At 35.4% G+C, this 24,904-nt stretch overlaps 1 protein-coding gene across 11 annotated transcripts in view; it reads right to left on the reverse strand.

The window, feature by feature from the left end:
- FRYL (FRY like transcription coactivator) overlaps positions 1–24,904 on the reverse strand; it is a 290,501-nt gene that overhangs the window by 84,782 nt on the left and 180,815 nt on the right. For 10 of the 11 annotated variants that reach the window (XM_027835975.1, XM_027835982.1, XM_027835981.1 and 7 more), the window contains 10 exons: positions 22,943–23,075; positions 21,338–21,445; positions 17,920–18,157; positions 16,322–16,507; positions 16,087–16,173; positions 14,386–14,654; positions 10,493–10,688; positions 9,043–9,167; positions 6,746–6,803; positions 3,519–3,610 (listed from right to left, as the gene is read on the reverse strand). In XM_027835975.1, coding sequence (XP_027691776.1) covers positions 3,519–3,610; positions 6,746–6,803; positions 9,043–9,167; positions 10,493–10,688; positions 14,386–14,654; positions 16,087–16,173; positions 16,322–16,507; positions 17,920–18,157; positions 21,338–21,445; positions 22,943–23,075 — 1,492 coding nt within the window. The remainder of the gene's footprint in view (positions 1–3,518; positions 3,611–6,745; positions 6,804–9,042; positions 9,168–10,492; positions 10,689–14,385; positions 14,655–16,086; positions 16,174–16,321; positions 16,508–17,919; positions 18,158–21,337; positions 21,446–22,942; positions 23,076–24,904) is intronic. The other variant, XM_027835976.1, reaches the window with a different exon arrangement.

Genomic DNA, 24,904 nt, shown 5'->3' on the forward strand with positions numbered 1-24,904 from the left:
AGTTAATTACATATGATTATTTTGATAAAAAACACTTTAATAAGCCTGAACACTAGTAGTTTTCTTTTTTTAAATAATAAATGTGATTTTCAATAGTTTAAATACAAAGCTATTTTCAGATAAAAATCCTATAAAAAGTTGTAGTTCATTATTTCAATGGATCTGTGAGCTCACTGATGTACAAATTTCTCTAAAAACATTAGCTGGCTTCACAATCACCCCATATTATTCCTGCCCTTCCCATAAATCCTCCACAGAAAGACCCAAACTAGGTCTTCCTCTAAGTATTTTTACATTCTCATATCAATGTAGCACTTAACAATGTGTTTATTCCTCTCTCATTACATGCACTTCCTTTTTCCAATCATACCTTTCCAGTATAATCTATATCTTACATCACTTCTTACATACAAGATAAAAGCCAAATTAGCACGATTTAAACATAAAAGGTAAGACCACAAGCAAATTAAGAGAGTAATGGATAGTTTAATTTGTCAGTTCTATGGATAAGGGAAGAATTTAGGACCAAATCATATATGCCACAGTCTACCTACACCTGACATACATTTATGTCTCCATTGTTCAGGTATCACCCGTAATTTTGATGCTTCAGAGATGGTGTTGCTTCATGATGAGCAACCATATATAATCACTGGAAAAATATAGGTTGTTTAAAAAATAAGTTTGCATATTTAGAACATCTTAAAGCTGTTGAAAGTGCTATTCAATCTTTCAAAAGTAATTCAGCCCATTCTCTTCCTTGTACAATTCAGGGTCCATCTTACTGCCCATGGGGATTAACCTAATGGGTGACCCATCCAAACACATGTTATAGGCTGGCCAATAGACAATATTCATTAATTAATTTATTTTGTTTCATCTGGGCCATTAGGCTAATAAAAGTTGAATATTAAGAAAGACATAATTCTGTTCACTTTGATAAAAATGAAAATTGAGTATAAAATTTAAAAAGGGCATGCAATTTGCCTAAAAATGTTCAGGTGGACATAAGAGGGGACTATGGTATAAAACCAACAAATGCTGAAAACTGACTAAGACATGTAACATATTAATGAATCACATCTGGCCTAGAGTACTACAATGCACTCCTAATTGGTCAACCTAACTCAAGTCACTCTCCACTTCAGTTCATCCTCCATACTGTTGCCAAAGTGATTTTCCTTAAGTATAGATCTGATCACGTAACCCTCCTACCCTATCAACTTTTTAAAATCAAATTTTAAAGCCCTTCACAGCTTTACCCCAACTTACCTTTTAGCCTCATTATATATTTCTCCCCTTTCTGCACTCTGCAATCCAGCCAACCTGGCCTTCTTTCTATTCTTCAGACACTCCTCTCTCTCCATCTCTGTGCCTAGGCACCAGTTGTCCAACATGCCTAGAATGTACTCTCTCCTTATTCCCCCTTCATAGAGTCTTATAACTCTTCTGTTAAGATGCAGCTTAAGAATTACCTTCTAAATGAAGCCATTCCTGACCCCCTCCCTGAACTGTTCAATACCATCCCCCTCAAATTATCTTGTATGAAACTACTTTATTCTAAATATACATGTATGTCGTTGTCTCTCCCATTTGAATGTAAGCTCCTTGAAAGCAGGGACTGTAACGCTAATTCCTTTTTTGTGTGAGGCAATAGGGGTTAAATGATTTGCCCAGAGTCACGTAGCTAGTGAGTGTTATGTGTCTGAGGACAGATTGGAACTTAAGATCTCCTGACTCCAGGGCTGGCACTCTATCCGCTGTGCCACCTAGCTGCCCCTGTAACACTAATTCCTAACACGGCACCTGTTACACAGTAAGCCCTTAATAAATATGTCTCGCTTAATTTATAACTCATAGGACCATAGATTTAGGGCTAGAAGGGCTGTAAGAGGTCAGCTAGTCCAACATGAGGGCAGAGAAAGGAACTCAACCCAGGAATTCAGATGTCTAAGGTCTCTTTCAGTTCTACAAATCATTAATTTTATGATTGTGAATTATATCCAATAAGCACTGGCCTCTCCAACCTGATCTGAGGTATTCTTGCCAGGAAGTAAAAGTGAATAAAGGAATCTGAGAGAAAACACACAGCTAGAAAGAGAAGACTAAATAATCATTTAAACTATGTTTTTAAGGTTACCATATTTAGGATGACAGTCAGAATCTATTGACTGCAACATGTACAGTACAATAAGAAAAGTATTTCTTGAGTACCTGCTATGAATAAGGCACTGACTGAGTGATACAAAGAGGTACCAGAAATTACAAACTAGTCCTAAAAGAAAGTATAATCTAGAGTCAGAGAGATAATATATACATACATTAAAAACTACATAGCAATGCAATGATAGATGGTAAACTCCAAGATGTCAGGATGTCTTAGTAGGACCTTGCACCCAGCAGATGCTAAGTGTAGACTAAAATAACAAGGAAAGGCTATAAGAATGACATTATAAAACACTATGAATAAACGCTAAATGAAGGGGATAAATAACGAATGTGATGAATTCATAAGGAGAGACAATTCATCAGAAGGAGAGGCCAAGGGTGAAGTGGAATAACAACTTACATAAATATACTGAGAGTCTGTAATGTAAGGAGTCTTGTATAATTTTTCAGTAACTTTTAAAATTTTTATATTTGTCTAAATTATAAAGTTACTTAAAAAAACATGCACTTATGCCAACTGGATTATTTGTACTACTTCTCCCATCCTGTCATAGATGGTATAGTTAATTGACATCACTCTCACATTACTATTACACTAAAACTTGTTGTAGTGTAGTAGGATCATAAGCCTAAAGATTTAGAGCTAGAAGGGACATCAGGGCCCATTTTATAGATGAGGACAATGCTGAGGCCCAGCCAGGCAGGGTAAGTGACTTGCCCACGTCACACAGGCAGTGAGCACCAGGGGCAGGATCTGAACACAGGTCGTCTAACCCCAGAGCAAATACACTTCCTACGATAGCACCCTGCCTCCCTACTTCCTAAATAAGTATGGTTGTGATAACCAAGATAAGAAAAAAATCTCAGGATCCTGAGGTTTATAATAAAGAAGACAAATTAGACTTGCAGTGTTTGGCCCTGAGGGCAGAACCAGGAAATATCAGAGAGGCCAATGTAGGCTCCTCACAATAAGTTACTCCAAATGAGTAACTTATGGCTCCAAATGAGCCTCAAGAGACCATGATTTCCCTCTCCTGGGCAGTCTTCAGCCATTTGTCAGGCATGCTGTAGAGGGGGCTCCAGTTCAGGCATGGATAAGATCTGGCGGCTTTTGTGGTCCCTTCTCACACCAAGTGACACTGTAAGTCTGTGAGGCTCACAACTGCTGCATAATTTGACTATAAATACTACTCTATAGAAGTAATGGAGATTGATTTTCCTCAAGAAAATTCCTCAAGAAGTTCTCCGTTTCTTTTCTTTCTTTTTTTTTTTTTTTGCATTTCAAGAGAGAGGAATGCTCAATAGCATTTCACCATTATTGCCCCAAATAAAACAACTCCAATACCAACCTGTGGCTGATGACACCAGCATCTGCCAGCAGTTCAAATATCCGTACCAGCTGCACTCGCAAAATATCTCGACGCCTGCGCCGTTTCATATTCTGTTCCATATCAAAAAGAATATAAAAGATATATTAAAATTTATGCAGTGATAGCTTACCTTTTTAATGAACTTTAAAGAATACAAAGAGTTTTCCTCGCAACAGTGCTGCTGTTACTTCAAGTTGTTTGAAATCTCTCACTCACACAAAACATCATTTTCAGCATTACGCCAGGTACAATATTATCAATGAGGAGAAGGTAGGTAAATATATTGAATTTTTATTTTATGATAACTTCTGTGAAGAAAGTAAGATTCTATATCTAGGGAGGCTACACGGTACAGTGGAAAGGAATTGGATTTTGGAATCAAAGGACTTCGGTTCAAATCTGGTCTTTGCCACGTACTGTATTACCTCAAACAGATCACTCTTTGAACCATTGGAATCATCCATAAAATGGTGACAGGAGGTTGTGCATGATGATCTTGAACTTACCTCCAGCTCTAGATCTATGCTCTTATGGTCCAATTTTTAAGTTTGTTAAGCCTTTATCAGTAGCTAAAGAAATTAGAAAACTATGCACCAAAGGAAAGAGTATGTACAAGAGAGCCCTGAGCTTCACAGAAATCAGAGGAAAGAAGCAGGAACACAAACTCCAAAGGGACTCCAAGAAGTCCCAAAACTTCTGATAAGTTGCTAGGTAAAAATTATAGTACAGAGAAGCAGACTAAAAGAAAAGCCAAAAAAGAGGCTTGGACTTTTGTTGCTAATGATGAGAATAACCACTTACTGACGACATAGAATACAGTGTGTCCCAAAAGTCTTAGGGCAGTTCCATGCTACTGAAGCTTTTATTCAAGTATCTATGGAGAAGCAGTGTGATGTAATGGATGGAAGTCAGGGCCTTAGAGGCAGGACAACTTGAGTTCCAGATCCCCTCTGTCTGGCACATGTGACACTAGGCCTTAATCTCTTAGTGCCCCAGGCAGCTAACTCTCTAAAAATATAAGCTGCAGAACAGGTGGTGACCTGCCTTGTATGTATAGTGAGCATTACTTTTTGGGAATATCCTATAAAAATGAAATCATAGGTCTAGTTAAAAAAAAAAACTCCAAATATTTAATCAGTACAAACTAGGTCAAAGGCACCATATATAGGATACTAAGACGAAAAGAATCCTTGTTTATAAACTATATTCCCACATTCTTTGACTTATCATTGTTGATGTACATGTCAGTCCCCACTACTCGACTATGGGCTCCTCGATGGCAAGGTTGACACTATTCATTTTTGTATTCACCAGCATGTCTCGGAAGTCTCAGTGAGGTTTCAAGTTACCTTTTTTTTCCTTAACTGGACTTGTGATTTCATTAGCATAGGGCGTGCCAGACCTGAGCCTTAAGTTGTCCAACCTCTGCGGATGTGACTTCCATTCATTACACTATATTGCCTCTCCACAGATACTCAACTTAAGTTGAAATAAATTTCTCTTGGAGAATATTAAAGGATTTGGAGCTGAAAGAAACCTAAGTGGGGAGGACAGCTGTCAGAACAATGCTCTTTCTTAGTTACTAACCCAATGCTATAATGGAAATAAATTTTTCCTACAACTTTGTTTCGGTTCAAATTATGTTCTCACAGGTGGAATTAACATCAGTTGGGACATGTCTATGATTTTGTTAAGCACTTCTCTAATCCTATTATAATCATCTAACACATCACACCTGGATCATGCTAATAGTCTCTTCTAATTTCAATTCATTCTACATACTAATGCCAAAGTAAACACTCATCAAACCATCCCTTTGTTGAAAATGGTATAACAACTCTCTCTCCTGTCCATTCCTTATGCCTTTCTGGCTTTTAAGACTTTCCACACAGTGGTGCTATACCACTATTTAATCTAATTTCCCAACATGCCTCCTGTTCATTAGGCCAATTTCCTCACTGTCCCTAAACAAGTCCTATTTGTTTCCACCTTCATCCATTTTTTTTTTCCTTATGCTATTTCCCTCTCCATTAATTGCTTCCTACTTCCTCTTGGTTAATGCAAAGGAGCAGGCAGTCTGGTGTAGAAGAAAGTACATTGGTTTTGGGGGCAGAGAACTTGACTTTTAAGTCTCAGCTCCAAAACCTACAAGCTAAGCGTGTCAGTAGTACCGTGTAGAACAAAGTACGTGAGTGCTGAAGTCAGAGAACACAGATTCAAATCCTGGCTCTTCTAATTGTTACTTGTCTGACCTTCAGTAAATCATGTCACCACTCTGGGCCTCAGGCTCCTCATCCATGAAATAAAGACATTGAACTAGATGGCCTTTTAAAGATTTCTTCCAGTACAACACTCTACTTGCTGTGAGGAAACCATTTTGGAACCCTCAAAGCCCTTCCCATTCATTACCCAATGTCAAGGTCCAGTTCATGTACTACTTCTTTAATCAAATCTTCTCTAAGTTGTTCCAGCCTGCCCTGATCTCTTCTACCTTCTCAATACAGATTTCACAGAAACCACACAGTTAAGCACTCCAGAGTCCTCTATTCACTTCATCTAAGTCTTGCCTCCCCTAACTAGAATATGAATCGTTTCAGTTCAGGAATTACCATTTATATAATTTGGTATCCACCACAGCACCCACCTTAGTAAGAAACACATTAATAGCCAATCTCTATACTCTCATTGAGTGAATCACTTCTGCCCAAGTCAAGGGCTTCCCAATCTAAACATCCTAGAGGTTCATCCTGAGTAGATATACAGATAGTAGAAATGGCTGGCTCTGGATCTAGAATACTCCTTGTTCTCTACTTTCTGGAAAACAATTTTTAGTCACAAAAATCTATGTGTTAGGATGCGACTAGTCTTGGAAGTAGCAGAGAAGGATATTTTATTAGGTACTGTAAATTTGCCTTGTCATTTCTTCTAGTTTCAACCTCAAAAAACAAACAAAGAAAGTATGTAGTATGAGAAGAACACAGACTAGCCTTAAGAGTTAGAAGACCAGGACTCAAGTCATTTAGGCAACTCATCTTAGTAGTGATAGAGAAATAATATTTTTCTTTTTATTCAATTGGTGTAATAATTCAAAAATTCACTATCATACACAGATGGTAATGGAAAAAACTAATGATGCTCTTATCGTACCATGATGAGAAATACACAACTTGTGATTTCAATACTCAAAACCACTCAACCATTCTCACCTCTGGCCTTCTTTCAAGCGCTTCTTTAATTATAGGGTGCAATTCTTCTATTAGTTCCCTAGAAAGAAAAGACATAAAGTGCTACATTAATAACCAGCTAATATAATCAAACTCCACATGAAAATATTATACACATACACCTTTAATTTAAGATTAGAACAAACAACCCTAATGCCAATCTTAATTACTGATTTTTAGCATTCAATTTGTCTTGGAAACAGAGATTATGTCAGCCAATTTTTATATCATTCAAGTATTTCCATATATGGTTCCTACTTATTTTCTAATAGTGAATTCTTTATTAGCTGACTACAGTCTCTGAAAAGAATACACTAAAAAGGAAAAAAAAACCTGAGAGACAAAATCTGGAGACTCAGCAGCAGAACTTATTGAAAAACATGCAATCAAAATAGTTCTTTGGGAAATTTTACTGGCATAATATGCCTTGATTTCATTATAATCATAAAATAATTACTTATCAATGTTTAAAACATTTAAAGTTTTAGTTTTCTGTTGAAGATTGAGGTAGAAAAATTCAGTTTACTGATAATTCAACAAATGTTTATCAATTGCCTAATATTTGCAAGGCACTGAGCTAGGTATTAATGGCAAATGGATGAAATAAGACATTATCATCCCCCTCAAGGATTTTATGCTAGGGGAGATAAGACAGCTAGATCTGAGGTTAGAGGGCATATGTCTGAATATTAGTTTTGCCACTTACAACCTGTGTAACCTTGGGCAAGTTAATTAACCTCCCTGGGCCCCACTTTTCTCACCTATAAAATGAGGAGGTTAGAAGTAGATGTTGAAAATCTTTTCAAACTCAAAAATCTATGATGCTTATGAAGATATGGACACAAAATATAGAATACAAATTATAATACGGTGAGTGCAAAGGAGAGGTCCAAAAAAAGTGCTATGAGAAATTTAAAGAAGAAAAGGTCACTTCTAGGGGAGAGAACACAAGGAAAACCTTCACAGAGTTCTCCATATTTCATCTGGGGCTGAGAGCTGGGGATCAAGAATTCCATTCCAGGCACCAGAGACAGGAAGAGCTGTACACTAACAGGACAGCTCTGGGACAGAATGGAGGAAGAGTTTGGCTAGAAAGGAAAGGTCATGAAAAGGAGTAATAGAATGGCAGGTTATGGAGCAGGACTGTGAAATATCTTAGATACACAACTAGAGAATTGCTACTTTATTCAAGATGTAATAAGGTGGTGCTGTAGCCTGCTGAGCAGGAAAGGGATATGGCTGCACTGGACATAAGGAATATTATACAGGTGGCAGTAGAAAGGATGGACTGGAAAGGAAAGAAATTGGAAGAAGGAAGAACAGTTAAGAAGATATTATAAAAGTATAGGCAAGAAGGAATATGGTGAGGCCTGATACAAGGCAGTGGTAGCAGAAAGAGACAAGATTTGAGTGATATTTCAGGGGTAAAATTAATAGGCCATGGCAAGTGATGGGATGTGGAAGGTGAGAGAAAGGGAAGAACAAAGAGTGACTTTAAGGTTTTAATTCTGGGTGACTAGAAGGATGGTGGTAATGAACTACAAAAAGATGGAAGTTAGGAGGAGGGGCAGGTTTTGGGGAGCAAGTTTGAGAGTCTAAGAGGATATATAAGCAATATGTAAAAATGCAGTATTAGAACTATATAAAAATATATATTTGATAGCCATCCCCACAGACATAATACTTAAAATCACAGAAGGAAATGGGATAACCAAGTGAGGGTACAGGGAATTAGGCCCCAGTTAGACTTCTAGAATGCTGAAGGGGCAAGAGGAAGTTTGGTCATGCAAATAATTCATGACACTTGGGGAAAAAATATGTATTGGCATATGATACCTTGTGTTGCTGATAAGATTAATTAGGGACATCATTAAGAAAATGAAAGGAAGATCAGACCTGGACAACATTTTTCTCAAGCAGAATGAAAGAATGTGCTTTATAAACACCTAAAGCACTAAGAATGCTGGTCTATGGTATGCCTGAGAATGAAAAACACATAAGTGTTTCATTTATGTTATTTAAAATCCATCCTATTTTTTGATAAGTCTGTAAATATAGCACAATACTTGAGGAGGAAAAAAAACAGGGATGCACCATATTAAGGTTCAATTTTCTTATAAAACTAAATAAGGATGATAGATTAATTTTTCAAAAATCACTACATTTAAGAGATGAAGAAACATTATCAAAATCACTACTCCTAGAATTCTAAATAAGTAGCTAATTTTTCTATTCATTATTTACTTATATAGAAAATACAGAGACAAGATAATAATTACCTAAAAGCTCCTGGGTTGGTCCTGCCAAGACCAAGAACAAGGGATTCAGTTATTTCCATGCTCTCAGAGCGCATCATTGGAACTATGTGCTTAAACAAGGAAGAAGGGGATGGAATGCCAATAATCTAGGGGGGGAAAAAATACTGTGTTTTTATAGTAGACAAAGTAAACCTACAATCTCATAGCACTAAAAAGAACAAAAATAATTTAACACGTTAAACTATTTTTTGATCAGGGATAATGAATAGACAGACATAAACATTATACAAGCAGCACTGGAAAAACAAATCAATAAAATTGGCATAACTCAAGGTGGTTAAATAATTTGCCCAAAGTCACACAGCAGGTTAATTACAAACATGAGCCTAGAAGTCAGGTATCTTGACTCCTACTTGGATGATCTTATCCCTGTGCTGGGCTAGCTTCCCCATCATTTACTATTCCATATAGCCTTTAGGATGCTGGTAATGTTTCATGGTGGGGAGAACAGTGGGTTAGAAGACAGCAGATCTGATTTCTAGTTTGGGCTCCAAAACTCCCCTTATGATTTGGGTAAATTCATTTAATCTCAAAGGGCCTTAGTTTTATCCTTCATGAAATGAAGCAACATGGTGTAATGGAAAGAGTCCTGAATTTGGAGCCAAAGCACTTGAGTTTGAATCTTGGCTCTTGCTGTGAAGCCTTGGGCAAGTCACTTAATCCATCTGGGCTTTAGTGTCCTTATTTGTAAAATGAGAGTGTCAGACAAGGTGAACTCCAAAGTCCCTTCTGCAATAAGTCTATTATTCTAGGCTCCTAGGACCGAATCATCCAAATAATCCAAGATAAGATGCAAAGCACCAATACCAAAAGGGAGGTTGCAATCACCCAACTCCTAGATTTACTTCAATTCTTTATGACATCAGAGGCTGTACTGATGGCACCTTTTTGGAGATGTTGTTGAAGGTGTAAATTAAAAAGCCTCTGTGTTTCCTTTTTACAAGAGGATTGTATAATTTTGTGATATCAACTATTATCCACTTACCTGGATATCTCCTAAGTATCATCCTTGCCTCTTATCTGATTGTGTATGACAGGAAACTTCAGACACCCAGACAAGATTCTACATTTCTCTCTTTTGCCTTGTTAAAATTATACTTACCTTCCAATGCTAGAAAAATGAATAAAAACTACAAGACGTGCTATAAATACAATATTTTTTTAAAATCCATAATCATTTTCTTAAGAACTATGCCTTTATTATGAAGAAAATAAAATGCATACAGGTGATTAACATTTCATTTCTTTCTAAGTAAATAAATCTTCACTAATCTAAGAAAAACAAAGAAATTGGAAAACAGAACGGAAAGTAAGTGATCATTTAATCCACTTACTTCTCTGACAGAAAACAACCCTATGATTGTTTAATTCAACTATTTACTGTTATTAAGGAGAGATTTACAAGACTTACTTTAGAATCAATGCCATAACCACTGTCAGGAGTAGATGCCAACGTCTCGGGAGGAGAGCACCTCATGGAACCAGTAGATGTTGAAGAGGATGAGCATGTGGCTGCACTACAGCAAAGAATCAGGTAGTTTCTCCAAAGTCCAATGTAGGAATCACTGCTCATGGTAGCATTGACTTTTTTAGCATTGATTGGGCTACTAGACAAAGACAAAAAGGCAAATGAAAATTCAGCATAATATACTGTTTTTATTACAGTCAAGAAATACGTATATTAAATATATTTCAGAAAATTTACCAGTACTTCCATGGATTTCTGATCTCATCTGTGGGAGTAATTTCCTCCGCCAGTACAGACTACAGTTAATCTCATCCTATGTATACATGTTGATATGCGTATCCAAACAAACGCAGACACACAGATTTACATAAACAAACATATCAGAGAGAGAAGAGAATTCCTGGCACAGCAGACACAGAGATGAGAAATAGAGTGCTATGTTTGAGAAACGAGAACCGGCCAGTATGGCTGAATCGGAGAATAAATGGAACAGAAGAAAGCTTAAGGAGACTTGAAGGATAGGAAGGGGCCAGCTGAGTAAGAGTTTTAAATGCCAAAGGGAGGAGTTTATACTGGAGACTGGATGTAAAGGGGGTGGCAGCAATAGGGAGGGAGGGAAGGAATAGCACCATTAGACTCCTCCTTTAAAAGAATTTCTTTTGGGAGTTGAGTGAAGTATATGGAAAAAGGGGAAAGATTGAGGTTATGAGACTTAATATAAGACTATAGTAATGGGTCAAGTCAGAGGTCTGATTAGGGCCGGAATGAACTAGGACAGTGGCTGTATGAGTGGAGGGAAGGAGAGGTATATAAACCGTATTGTGCCAGATAGAAAATTTGATAACAGAATGGATATGTAGAATATGTGAGAATAAGGAGAATAGGATGATATGAGGACTGTGAGCCTAAGTGACTAGAAGGATGTGGTAGCCACAATAGTAATAAGAAAATTGGGAAGAGGGGTGGGTGGGGAAGATAATGAATTCTTTGGATATGCAAATATGTAAATGATAGTTAGCCTGGTGGTACTGGAGATTAGCAAAGAGATTAGGTCTAGATATACAGATCTAAGGAGCATCTGCCTAGAGATGATGATTGAACCCACTGGAACTAAGGAGATGACAAAGCAAGATCTCGTAGAGAGAAAAGAATGCCTATTGGAGGAGAATCACAGAGAGCACTCTCCAAAAAGAAAGATAAAAAAAAAAAAGAAACCCCAGAGACAAGAGAATATCCAGGAAAAAAAAGCGATCAATCACATTATATGCACAGAGGTCAAGAAAATCAAAGCTTATGAAAAATATTGTGACAGTGTTTCTGATGTTTTAAACTTATAATAGACTTCAAAATATCCTCTATTCAAAAAGCCTATACCTTCAATGCTTTGTTAAAGTGGCTACAGGGACTGAACTGAAGCTGTTTTTTATTGATATGTTTGTACTTGATGGGTGTACTTAATAGTCTAATTACACCCTAATTATTTTGGTCTCTTGGACCTTATTTCTTTAAACTCTTCATGAGTGTGGCTAGATGAAATTGTAATGCCTTAGCCTCCAAATAAAGGGCAAATCTAAGTCTGTACAAGTTCTTTAGGAAGAGTCAAGAGGCATATATTTAATCCCCCTTACTTGAGAACATCTCCTTTAGTCCTCCTGCATATGACTTTTCCCATGCTGTTGTCCAGAACAGGTGGTACTTACTCTTGCCTGTCTGATGGACAGACTACCAAGGGAAACCTTTTTTCTCTAACTTGTACTCTGTCTGATGATGAGGATGATGATCTACAATATTTGATCCCAAAGCACAGGCAACCATTGGCCTTGATTCTGACTCTGGAGAGAAGAGAAACTCTTGGGTTTTGCTGCTACTCCTTCTAAGTTAGGTACAAAAACTGTACAATTGGAATTCATATGGTGGTACAGTAAGCTTCCTACTTTATCATGGTGATATTTATTGAGCCTCTAATGCAGAGGACTTATGAAGTCCAGTAATTCTTGCGTGTGCCGCAAAAATCAATTAGCTTGTTGGAAACAGAATACGAGTAGGCAAACCCACTATCCATTCCACCTTGTTAAGGCAAGTTAGCATTCGGACATGCTATCAGTGTTTAAATTTCAAAAATGTTTACCAAAAACTGAAAGTATAACAGATATGGAAAAGAGAACAACATGATAGCACGTGTAAATAGATATTCTGAACTCTATTATAGAGCTTTCTGTTGAAATTTTCCATTTGGTCCGACTTTCTGACCACCTTGGATTCTCTAGGGTTAACCTCGTGACATAAATATTAACACTGAGTTATTCAGGATTCTAATTTGCTCCTTTTTGATGTTATCCTGCAGCTGTCTTCTATAAAGCTTTTCCGTTGTTTGGCTTCTTAGTATTGTTTATAACCTGGGTGCAATTGCAATTTCATTTCCAGTGCATTTCATCCTAAAGCTGTGAAAAATCCTTTATTTTTCTTAGGGTAAGAGGGGGTTGTTAGCATGAAAATGTCAATGTAGAAAATGTGACATCTGCATATTATAATATGAAAAATAAATGTTAAACAAAATGGAAAAAAAAATTACAGTGAACTCAATCAGCATGGTTTTGTGAATTTCAATAGCATGTGAACAAAAGCAAAAAAAATGGATGGCAGGAGTAATCCATGGTTGGAGTTTGGCAAAGTATGATTACACCATGATTCCTAGTATGGCTGTGGGAGAGAGGGAAGGATTCAAGAGTGGAGAGTAGTGTAGAGTTGAACCAGTTCACCAAGCACTGAAGATAAAAGAGGAGAGTGCAGTGCAAAGGTGATGGTATGGGAAAGAAGGGAATGAAGGTCATGGTGAGGACAAAGAACAAGACTAAGGGATGAAAGGCTTAAGGAAAAATGAAATGGTAGAAGATTCCGACCAGATAAAGGAATTTCAGAGTGCATGAACACAGAAATAGAATCTTTGTGGATAATAGCTAGATCGAAGTATGATCACCCCCTCTCTGTGTTTAGCTGAGGTAGAGTGGAATAGTAGATGTCATGGGAATTATGTAGACCGAGGAACAGGGAAGCTACAGAATTAACAGTGTGGTTCACATCACCAATTTCTGTTCTTTCATCATGCAATAACTGTTTTGTTGAGTTCTATGCAGTGCAGAGCCATTTTTTTTTTAAAGTGGAAAAGTGGAGAGGTAGACAGTATGTGTCAACAATAATGATTCTATGACATCTACACATAAGCCAATCTGATATGGTCTTTTTTGTCCCAACATCTCAAAAATACTTGCGAAAAATCAAGTAATCAGGTCAACACCAAGTTGAGAGTTTTTAAGTACTCAGGGAACCAGATTTCTGCATAAGCAAAAAAGAAGTGAGTAGACAAGTCTAGACAGCCAGAGGAAAATATGAGGATATTGTCTTATTTGGGAACAGATGAATTTAAGGTAGTGAAAAGGGAGTTAGGAGAATAACAAATTCGAACTCTTATTCTGTAATTTTGCTTACAGCCCTAGCAGCAGTCAAAATAAATGTTGAATGTTATTAATAATAGGAATTATGAAATCAGGACAAAGTTAGACAGATGAAAGCTTGGGTTTTCCCCAACTCATTCCATTCTCTCCAGGCCCTATATTCTTTTATCCAACTGCCTCCCTTGCCCAATGGGAAGAGGAAGAAAGAGAGGAAAAAGAAACTAAGAGAAAGAGGTAGAAGAGATATGTACATATGCTTCTGATGCCCACTTTCCCCCTTTTATTACAAGCATGTGACAGCACATTATTCTTTCAGTTTCCCTATTTTCAGAACTAGTAAAAATTATAATGTATTCATTTAAATTATAATCAAGAGGAACTCACTTTACGTCAACCTGTGGAGATAACAATTGAAGTCTTGTGTAGGCAAACATCCAAGCATAGCTCACAGCAGTAGAGCAGTATTTTGGAAGATTTTCTTGTTTCATAAAACTTGACAGACTAATTATCCATGGATCTTGCCCCTGAGTCACATGTGCAAATATCCATATATGAGATGGACTGATCACATCAAACTGGTGGCTGATGGGAGATGAGCTCCACTCAGCCAATGTCTGCAAATCTATGGAGCCAGGGCAATATAATAAAGTTGTCTGTGGAGAAAAAATTTTTTTACATATTCAGAGCTGCTTCAGTGGTTTGTAACATGAACTGGGTTTAATATCAATAGATGCTCAGTCTTTTGACTCTAAGTGGTAAATAGATTCCATTTGACTTCGCTCCTAAAATTGCTAAAGAAAACCAAAGTAAAATAAAGGCCATGTCCTATGTAATTCTGTTTCTTTGTTTAGAAGAGTGACTCATTTATAAGGTATACATTCTCAAAAATTTACCTACTGATACTTGTATTAAACTGAAGAACTAAATGTTACCTTCAATTTTGTTCAAATATTACAAGATAGAGATCACTTGAATTGGAAAAAGCCTAAATTGGAAGAATAATGAGTCCAATACTAAAAAAAAAAAAATACAACAATAAAATTATTTTCAGGTAGTTATTTCTAAAATGAATAGATTTTTAAGCACACCTGATTCAAAAGAAGCACGTGTTTTATTAATCTTAAGCAAATAACACGTCTCTTTCCACATTCTTGGAAAGGCAATCCCTTCTGCTCCCCCCCAAAATCCTAAGTAATAAATTTGGTAGATATTCACATAATATTCTTAGTCTCTATCATTTCAACATAAAGACATTTAAAGAGTGTCATTTTGTAATCTAAACAGGAAATTAAATAAAATATACACAAATTTCCTTAAAGGATAGATGTTTGTTTGTTTTTTAAATGAAGCATATTAACTTTTTCTCTAACTCATATGCATTTGTTCTGGAATATAAGAGTACAGGTATTATTTCTTTCTACTATATTTAAGATAATTAAATCAATTAAGAAAGTAATGGTTGAATGATCTCTGTATTAGCTGCTTCACTATTAACAAGACATTTTTATTCTTACTCATTTAAACACAATACTTTGAAAACAAAATTATACCACATGGGCTCTAATACACCATGGACATTAACAGGATCATAGCTTTAGAGCTGGAAAAGATCTTAGAGGCCATTTAGTCCAATCATATTGTTTTATAGGTGTAAAAGCTGAGGTTTAGGGAAATTAAGTAACTTACTCCAGGTCACACAGACATATCACATATCAGAGACATGATTTGAATCCAATTCTTTTGACTCCAAAATCTGTGCTCTTTGCAATATATATACTACACTGCCAATTCAGAAACAATTTTATTTCATGAAAACCAAATATATATTTTAACTATATTATGCATGTGTTTTGGTATCATATGTTTGACTACTACAGATTAAAAATATCAAATATGGTACAATTTAATGCCACCTTATTGTTATATTTGTACATAGGTTTTATAATTTGAAGAGTGCGTTCATGTACATTATTTCCAAGGTAAATCTATCACAGAAAACTTAAACCAAAGAAACATATGGCCTAAGTTTAAAACAATATTCTTTAGCAAGACAACATTGAGGCAAAAAAATCGCCATACCCTTACCTGATCAGCCCCTGTGAGGTGTATGAAGCTCTCAAGAATGGAGGGGCTCAATCTGTCCATGACATCTATGGCCAATTCATCATCACCCTAAAAACAATATATATATATATATGATACTCTGAAAAATGTAATAATGCTTAAGAAAAGTAAACTAAGGTAATTATATATTAGAATCTAATTATAACACTATTTGCTATAGAATGGACAAAAATTATCTGGAATTTCTTCATCTTACCTTAGAAATTTCCAAAAGTGCAAATAAAGCTCGTATTTCTCTAAGGACACTGACAGCTAATCTCCTAGTGGCAGGACGACTGCTACAAAGAATGACAAGTGCAAATCCTTCCACCACATGGAATACATTGGAATATGGGATTCTCTCCAAAGGAAGGGTATGAGCAGCTCCATTAGATATGTCGCGCTTTAAGAAAATTAAATCAGTTACTGAAAACTTTCTGATAACAATAAAACAAAACATAGGAATTTACAATATAGTACTTATGAACAGAAGTATGCCCTATTTGAATAAAATCTAATATGTAGAAATCCAGTTTAATAACAAAAAAATGAAAGAGTGACTACTTCCATTGCAAAAATATAGTTACCATTGCCAATGGGTTCACCACACGATTCTTTCAAATTATTATACTGAATTACACAGCAGAGAACAAAAGAAAACCTACAAGGAAGCAAAGAAAAAGCTGGGTAGCTTGGAACACAATGTGTAGTATTTATTATATAGGTTTTCTCAAAATGGAAATTTATTGTTTTATATTGAGTCCTCTCTTATGTTCTGTTGTATACGTGGCAATGTTCTTTTTTTTCTTTTCTCATTTTGTATTTAAGTTTAAAAGGAATAAAAATTTACCAAAAAAAATTATTACATTGAAAATAAGATTTGGTATACAAAAACATAGACAAGCAGAGGCAAAGAGAGCCCTGGAGCAGGAGCTCCAAAGATTTCGGTTACAGGCTTAGTTTTTGTTACAAAGTAACTATATAGCATTCAAGAAGACCTGGAACCTCTCTGGCACCTGCTTTATCCAGAGGTAAAATGAAGGAGTTGGACCTGATCATCTCCACAATTCTCTTATTCCACATCACCCTTACAATCAATCAATAAACATTTACTGGGCATCTAAAACAAAAGTATAATAAACACCTCTACTGTTTGCTTGAAAGAAACAACAGGCATTAAGGTGCTCTAGCAAAACACTAATAAGAATTTCTTATATCCCAAGTATGGTTTCCTTCCCAAAGGGAGACCATCACTTCTGTGCTACCAAACGCAGAAGGACAGAAAGGTTACGGTACATAAACTGTACAGAAATGTATAAATCTCCTAAGAGGGAAGTAACCTCAATGAATTTTTAGGGAGCTAAAGATGAGCGGCACAGAGGTGATCCGATAATATTATAAAGGCTATGATAGTGGAGCATAAGTTCTGAAAGGTACTATCCCAACCTGGAAAGGCTTATAAGATGGATGAAACCCATGTCAGCCAGGGTAAATAAGCCCATTGCTAGAAAACTGGTCGATAAATGATGACTTTTAAGACCACAAGAGCTACAGCAACTGAAGAAACAGAGGATTTACAATATAATTTAATGTAAGGAGTAATCACATTGATGAAATTAAGCATCTTTTGAAGTAGAAAAAGAAAGTATAATTTGTGGTTATGTCCATGTACACCCTGGCATTTCTAATAACTTATACTTTAATAATTAAATACAATGATTTTATTTTTAAGAAGAAGAAGTAAAGATACCTTCAAATATTTTTACAGTAGATTTGTTGTTGCTTAGATACAAAGTATTATGAAAAGCATAATACCTGTGAGTCTTGGTTTTTAATGTGCATTTGGGCTGCTTGTTTCCACTGATTTATTAACTGCACCAACATTTTTACAGCATTGTCAAGAAGTGTAGGATGGACATCAGTAACTTCACGTACAATAAAATAAACAAATCCTGAAAGAACATCTTCCCGCCAATCTGGAAAATCAAGCATTAGTGCCTGCAGAGTATTGAAAGCCAGAGCACGTAGTTCTTCATCCATATGAATTGTGAGCCTACCAAGAACAAAATTTAGTTAGCAAGCTTCAAAAATTTTCACAAAATTTAGGTAAGCTTAAGCCTGAAAATGCACGTTTTCAGCTGTTGCATAGGAAATAACTAGAAATATTAAGTCAGAATTCACTGGGCCCTTTTCTGTTTCCCTCCCATCAGTTCATTAATCTATACATATTTCCTCCCATTTAAAATGAACCTTTTCACATAATTCTTCTTATAATTATTTCAGCAAGAAGCTTGATCATTATCAATCACTAAACTCTAGAAAGGAAGATAAAATACATTTCATTTTGAAAGAAACCTATTTATCTTTAAAATTAGGCTCCTAATCAATATATATTTTTCCTAATTTTTCTCATAGTTAATAATCATTTTTTACTATATATATGGGAAAAGTCTTGTTAGAGCACCATCTTATGCTACTATTTCAGTCCTCTACTGTCACTGGGATGGACATCAGTTATAAAAATTGTTTCTATCCATAACAATAAATTGTGATACTAACAATACAGCTAAATATAAGATGGCTGATTATGAACAAAATGTAACAAATCATAATGGAATATTTTAAAAATAATTCTTGGAGATGGGAGTGAAAAAAGGAACTTAATAGATCAGATAGCAAACATGGGAGAAATGAAGTAAATAGGATAAGAGCAGAGCAGAAAGAAATGATTAAGGAAATGAAGTTGAAACAAAATAGGAAAAAGCCTTCAAGATTAAAGAGTCTATGTCTACATATGATAATAAGGAAAGAAGACCCGGTAAAGTATTTTTTTAAAGCATGAAAATAATAAAGGGAAATGAATACAATTTTTTTTTAAACAGGACTTTACATAGAACATAAGGAAGTGAATGATTAACAGGAAAACCATAAAAGAAATGGCTGCAGTAGAAAGAATAACCAATAATATATTAATATGAGAACAAGAGATTCAAGTCCTGGGCAAGAAGAAATAATTTTGGAGAATGACTATAAGGACAAATGTATCTGAGTTAGAAATAGCCTGAATGAGTAAAATAAGTAGGTAGTATTAAAAATATGCCACAATTACATGCTTGGGAAGCTGGGAAGATGGAGTTATCCACAATGACAGAGGAGAAGAGTTGTGTGGTATAGGAGAAAGGAGATATCACAGTCTTCACCCTGCTGACCTCAGTTCTTGTCTTCACTAAGCCAACCTTCAACTGACAATGAGACTGAAGAGAAAATTGATGACAGCTAGGTAGACTTGGGAGCAAGTCACAAAGCAGCAGTATTTACACAAGAGCATAAGAAATGACATATAAGGTCAGACCAATGGTCTATCAAGCCTAGTATTCGAGCTCTGTCATTCTGTAAGAGAGGATGTTTACTGCCTTCTATGACACTGATCTTAAATGGTTATCCCAATATCCCTAGCTACCCCATATAAGCATGATGGATCTATTACCCATGAAGTCTATACAATTTCTCAGGGTAACATTTCATAAATTTACTACCTGCTATGTAAAGTCACACAGTATTCCAGTTTGGCTAATTAAAGCCTTGAAGATTTATAAGCATTCCTTAGAGACTAAACATAAGTCAAATATCACTATGACAAAATCTAAAAGTGATCCAAAATTTCACCACAGTTAAGTACATCAACAAGAAATCATTCCTAATCCACAGTATCTGGAAACAATATAGACTATCTCTTCTGAAGTAAATGAATTAACAATTGAAAAAAAAACTGCTCTGAAAATAGTATAAAAAAAGACACAAAGCAAAGTGTGAGGCAAACTGTCATTTAATTTGAAGAGGTAAAGTGCATGCATTTTATCTTCTTGGAGCTTTTTTCTTAATGTGTTTATGATTTCATTTTGTTGGGCAATGTGTTAAGACTTCTTTTCGGGGAGGGAAAGGTGAAACTGTTGGTTATCACTGCAATGCTTAAGGTAGAAAATCTGAATGGAAACTGAATGGGAATTGTGGCTTGTGGAATTTTTAAGGTTCATGACATCATGAAGGGCTCAACTTTACTAAAAGTACTCTGTCTTTGTTTTAACCTTTCAACTGCCACTAGGTAATTGTAAAAAAACAAAAAACAAAAACAAAAGCAAACAAAAAAAATCAGCTCACTCTCACTAAAAAATTATAGTAAGCATTTCTTTGAGTTAAATCAAATCAGAGAATACCTAAGGAAAGCAGTGATTTTGTTCCAAGCCTCCTTAGATCCTTGACAACAACTACCACTCTACTCACTAATTTCAACTTGAAACATCTTAGAGTACAGTGTGTATGTGTAACTGCATGTATGTGAACATGTGTATCTGAGAGTGAGAGCAATGAGAAGTCAATAGGAGAGTGAGAGAGAAAACTCCAAATGAGGGAATATCCTCATCAGTAAAGTAAGGGATTTGAATGAGAGGACCTTTAAGGCCCCTTCCTAATTCTATAGTCTATGATTGCATGGCAAGTGTATGGGCAAATACAGGCAAATGTAACTGACTGAGAATACTGCTGATAATGTTCTAAAAGTTAACTGTTAAATATACTACACAATTGTTCACTTCACTATTCTAACTATACCAGCAAAAGAGTATGGTTACTATGGAATCCTTAATCAAAACTTGGAAATATTTTTGGTACATAGATAGGGGATTTTTTAAAACATTATTTTCAGTAAAAAGACATAACTTCTACTAACAATACCAATAAAAAAGAGAACAACGGTCAAACACCAGAGTTTCACCAATGGAGAGAAGTGAAAATGAGATGTCAAAGCAACAGTTGGAGAGGTAGATTTAATTTTAACATTTGTCCAAATAAATATGAAGATGTCCTAGGCATTATACACAATTACCATGATGCAGGGATGTAAGTCCCAAGAAACATCATGGAAAGTCACAAGATGAAAAAATTAAGAACCAATGAGGATAGATCCAAATCACAGACAATATAGCTGAAAATTTGAAAAGTGAGATTTGTAGGAGAGTCAAGACAAGACACGGAAGTTAAAATGAATAGGAATCACAAGCTTGACAGAGAGTTAAGAGAAAAAGTGATAAATCAGGATGCCAAATAAAATACAGGGTTTAAAAGTTATTTTATTCATTCATTTCAAAGACAATAATAACAGAGCCGTATTTGTCACCTAAAGTCCAGGTACAAGTATTAAAATTATCATAGCAAATAATTGTTTTATTTCATTTACCTTGCTAATAATTCAATGAGGTCAGTTCTGCTCATACCATCTGGAATCAATCTTGGGATAGCAGCAATACACGTTCTAAACAAATCAATCTTCGGTTTTCTCTCACCCCTGAAAAATAAATTATATTAAGTGCAAATCATTAGTGTAATTAAAGTGTTTAGTACTTAAAATCTAATCAGTAACCGTATTCTAGATAAAAATATAGAAAATAATATTAGAGATATGGAAAAGTAGGATTATAAACTAAACTGGCAAATAGAAACTACGAAAATCAACACAAAGAAGAATCCAAAAACAAATGATGTTATGATGCATTGCACAACTCGACAAGCAGTCAATAATGCTATCAAGTTTATGCTTGCTATCCACAAGTGACAGGAAAATTCAAGAAAGCTTGGGAAAGCTGAAGAAGGCCAAGGCTGTTGTCTTCATAGCCTTTTACCCAATATGAGTGGATGCAATTTACCAATAAAACTACTATACAAAGTCACTGTTATATTCATTCTACTCATTTTATATTTATAGAATTCAAACTAGACCATAAAAAGTTTGTGTTTTGTATAAGGAAGCAAACCAAGAAGATTTTATACATTTAAGGAATTCTGAATCAAAATATATTGATAAATTTTCTTCATATCTAAAATACCTAATTTACACCATCAGCTCATTTTGTGAAGAACAGGTCTTGACTAAGGTGATCACATAAGACTATCTTTAGGCAGAATTATGCCTCTCCTCTGCTCTACCCTGGTAAATTCAACGGCAAATATGACGCAAATCCTTACCATAATACCTAGCCTGAACAGAAATTACTACTACTAGGAAGAAGAACTAGGAACACTGGGTTGAAGTTTCAGAGAAGCAGATTGAGGACTGATATAAGGAAAAACCATATTACATTTAGGGTTTCAAAAAATGGGGAATGCACTGCCTCCAGAAGTAGTGGGTTCAGTAGAAGTCATCAAGGAAAAAGTGGATGGCTGTTTTGGGGTATGTGGTGCTGGGAGATGGGGGAAAAAGAGAGTTGTTCAGGAATGGTTTGAAATAGAAGGTCCCTTCCATACTCTGAATTGCCAGGGTTAGTTTCTACCAAAATGACTGCGTATAACAATGTTACAAAGACAAACAACTCTGAAACACTTAAGCATACTAATCAATACAATGACCAACCAAGATTCTATAGGACCTGAAATCTCCTGAGAGAGGTGGCAGACTCTCAAGATACATTTTTGGAGATGGCCAATGGAAGAATTTTTTTTGAATGACTACATATATTTGTTACTTGGTAATATTTGTTTTTCCCCCCTTGGAGGTAAGGGGACAGGCAGCAAAGAGAAAACAAATGGCTGTTAATTGAAGAAAAAAAAACTTCATCCTTTTTTTAAAAGGAAACAACTCAACAACATTGAAATGATTTTTCAGTACTTCAAAAACACCAGGACTTGGGGATTTTAAAGGAATATAATATAAAATGACCAAAGGCCAATCTAGGCATACTTAAAAATAGGAGATGCCTTCAGCTAAGGAGCAGGTAAGTAGGAAGGTACCAATCTTTATTCTAATAATACACAAAGAAACAGCATAGAAAAATAATTTATTACATACGTGATCATATCTTCAGGCTCCTTATTAGACATCTGTACACTAGTCATACACATTGGTCTTCCAACTTCTTTGTCTAAATGTCTAAGTATGCTGTCTAGTGCTTTTCTTACTTGAGGGTAGTATATTGACATTCCTGAAAAATAAATAGAGCAGTGCTACTTTTTCTTATATATTTTTTAACTTTATCATTTCTCTTACCACCTCAAGTTAAATATTAATGAATCACAACTATGAGATAATGTTGCTAATACTTTGACAATTTTGCAGCTGAAACAAATGATAAAATATACATCTGATTAACTACAACAAACTTTGGCTTCCTTCTGCCACTCAGAAAAATTCTACCACAGAGTATTAGTTATGGACACTCAAAATTTGTTAATTTTAATACTGGCAAAAGAAAACTATTACTACTAGCAAAAGCAAGCAATTTAATTATCAATTTTTTACTACTATTACTTTCAAGATTACTGGTTTATTCTAGTTGTTTTGTTGACATTTCACTTAAGACACTCAGTACTGATAACAATTAAACCATATATAGTTACAGCTTTACTGTTATCTCTACTGTTATTTTGCTCCTTACACCTAAACTCCTGAGCATCTCTACAGCTTTTGGGAAGCTATCAGAAAGGCACATATGAAAATATAAGTGCTATGGCACATATGAAAATATAAGTGCTATTAATTCTTAGCACAGAATTAAGAAAGGAAGAAAGAATGGAGAAATTAGACAGTATCCTATTTGCTCTGAAATGAGCCCATTTTCAAGGTAACTGCAAAAACTCACTATAAAAACAAATATTTTCTCCCATGACATGTCATTTTGGATTACTCACACCTCTTTTCTATTATAGTCTTGACAACAAACAAGAATTGAACAATACAAACAAAAAACCTTGTTGTATTATTTGCCATTTTGAATGCTTAGGTCATAACATTCCTTCATTATTAAGGATAAGGGAGAAGGCACTGAATGAACATTACTAAAAAAAATTATAGAGTTTGTAAAAGAAAAACAATTCACAAAACAGTCCTTCAATTTCTTAACACACAGACTTACATAAAGGTTTAAAAGAACGAACTCTTAAAATTAATTTCATAAGATCAGAGACCTAGAAGTGAAAAGGACCTTAAACCTCCAACCACCTAATGTTAAAGATGAATTAAACTGAGCCCTAAGGAATTAAGTGATTTGTCCAAGGTCACACCCAAAATAAATGGCAGTCAGGATTCAAATCCAAGTTCTCCACTTCCAAGTACAGTTCTGTTACTGCTGCCTATGCAGCTTCTCCCATGTTATTAACAGATTTACTCAATATTTCATCAAAGGGTGCATCTTAGAAGAGGCTTATATTTTATAAAGAAGGTAGAATAAAACCAAGGTTCTCTGGCAATTGCAAGAAATCAACACTACATCAAATATGACAGTCATAATTTACAAAAAAGCAAACTGGAAAAAAGCAGGGCATGATGTTAAAAGATGTGCCATGGCTGTCCACCTCAACAACCAGAAAATCAAATGCCATTTAACTAATATCACTGACTATGTGACAAGAACTGTGCTATTACAGAATGGAAAGAAATCAGACAACACTGCTGCCGTCTGCGGTCATATAATCAAGTAGGGAAAATAAGTCATGGAAGAAAGACTATGACACAAATCAGAAAATAAATGCAAAGGAGAAATCCAAACAAAAAATTATGAGAAAAGCTGAGCCGAGAAGGGAAGCCTAGAAAGGGAGGGAAGGATTTTGATTTACTAAGAAATAGGAAAAGAATATGAAGGAAGGACCCATTCTGAATGGGGGAATGGCAAGAACAAAGAGACAGAGAGGGAAGGGCAGGATGAAAAGGAATGGTAAGAACAGCCTACCTAGAATATAGGCTTATAAAGGAGAAGCTGTAAAGGCATATAAAAACTCTAAATACCCACTGGAGGTGGGAACAGTGACATGATAA

The sequence above is a fragment of the Vombatus ursinus genome, unplaced genomic scaffold (genome assembly GCF_900497805.2).
Source record: "Vombatus ursinus unplaced genomic scaffold, bare-nosed wombat genome assembly UNPS02014818.1, whole genome shotgun sequence".
In the NCBI taxonomy this organism is placed as follows: Eukaryota; Metazoa; Chordata; class Mammalia; order Diprotodontia; family Vombatidae; genus Vombatus; species Vombatus ursinus.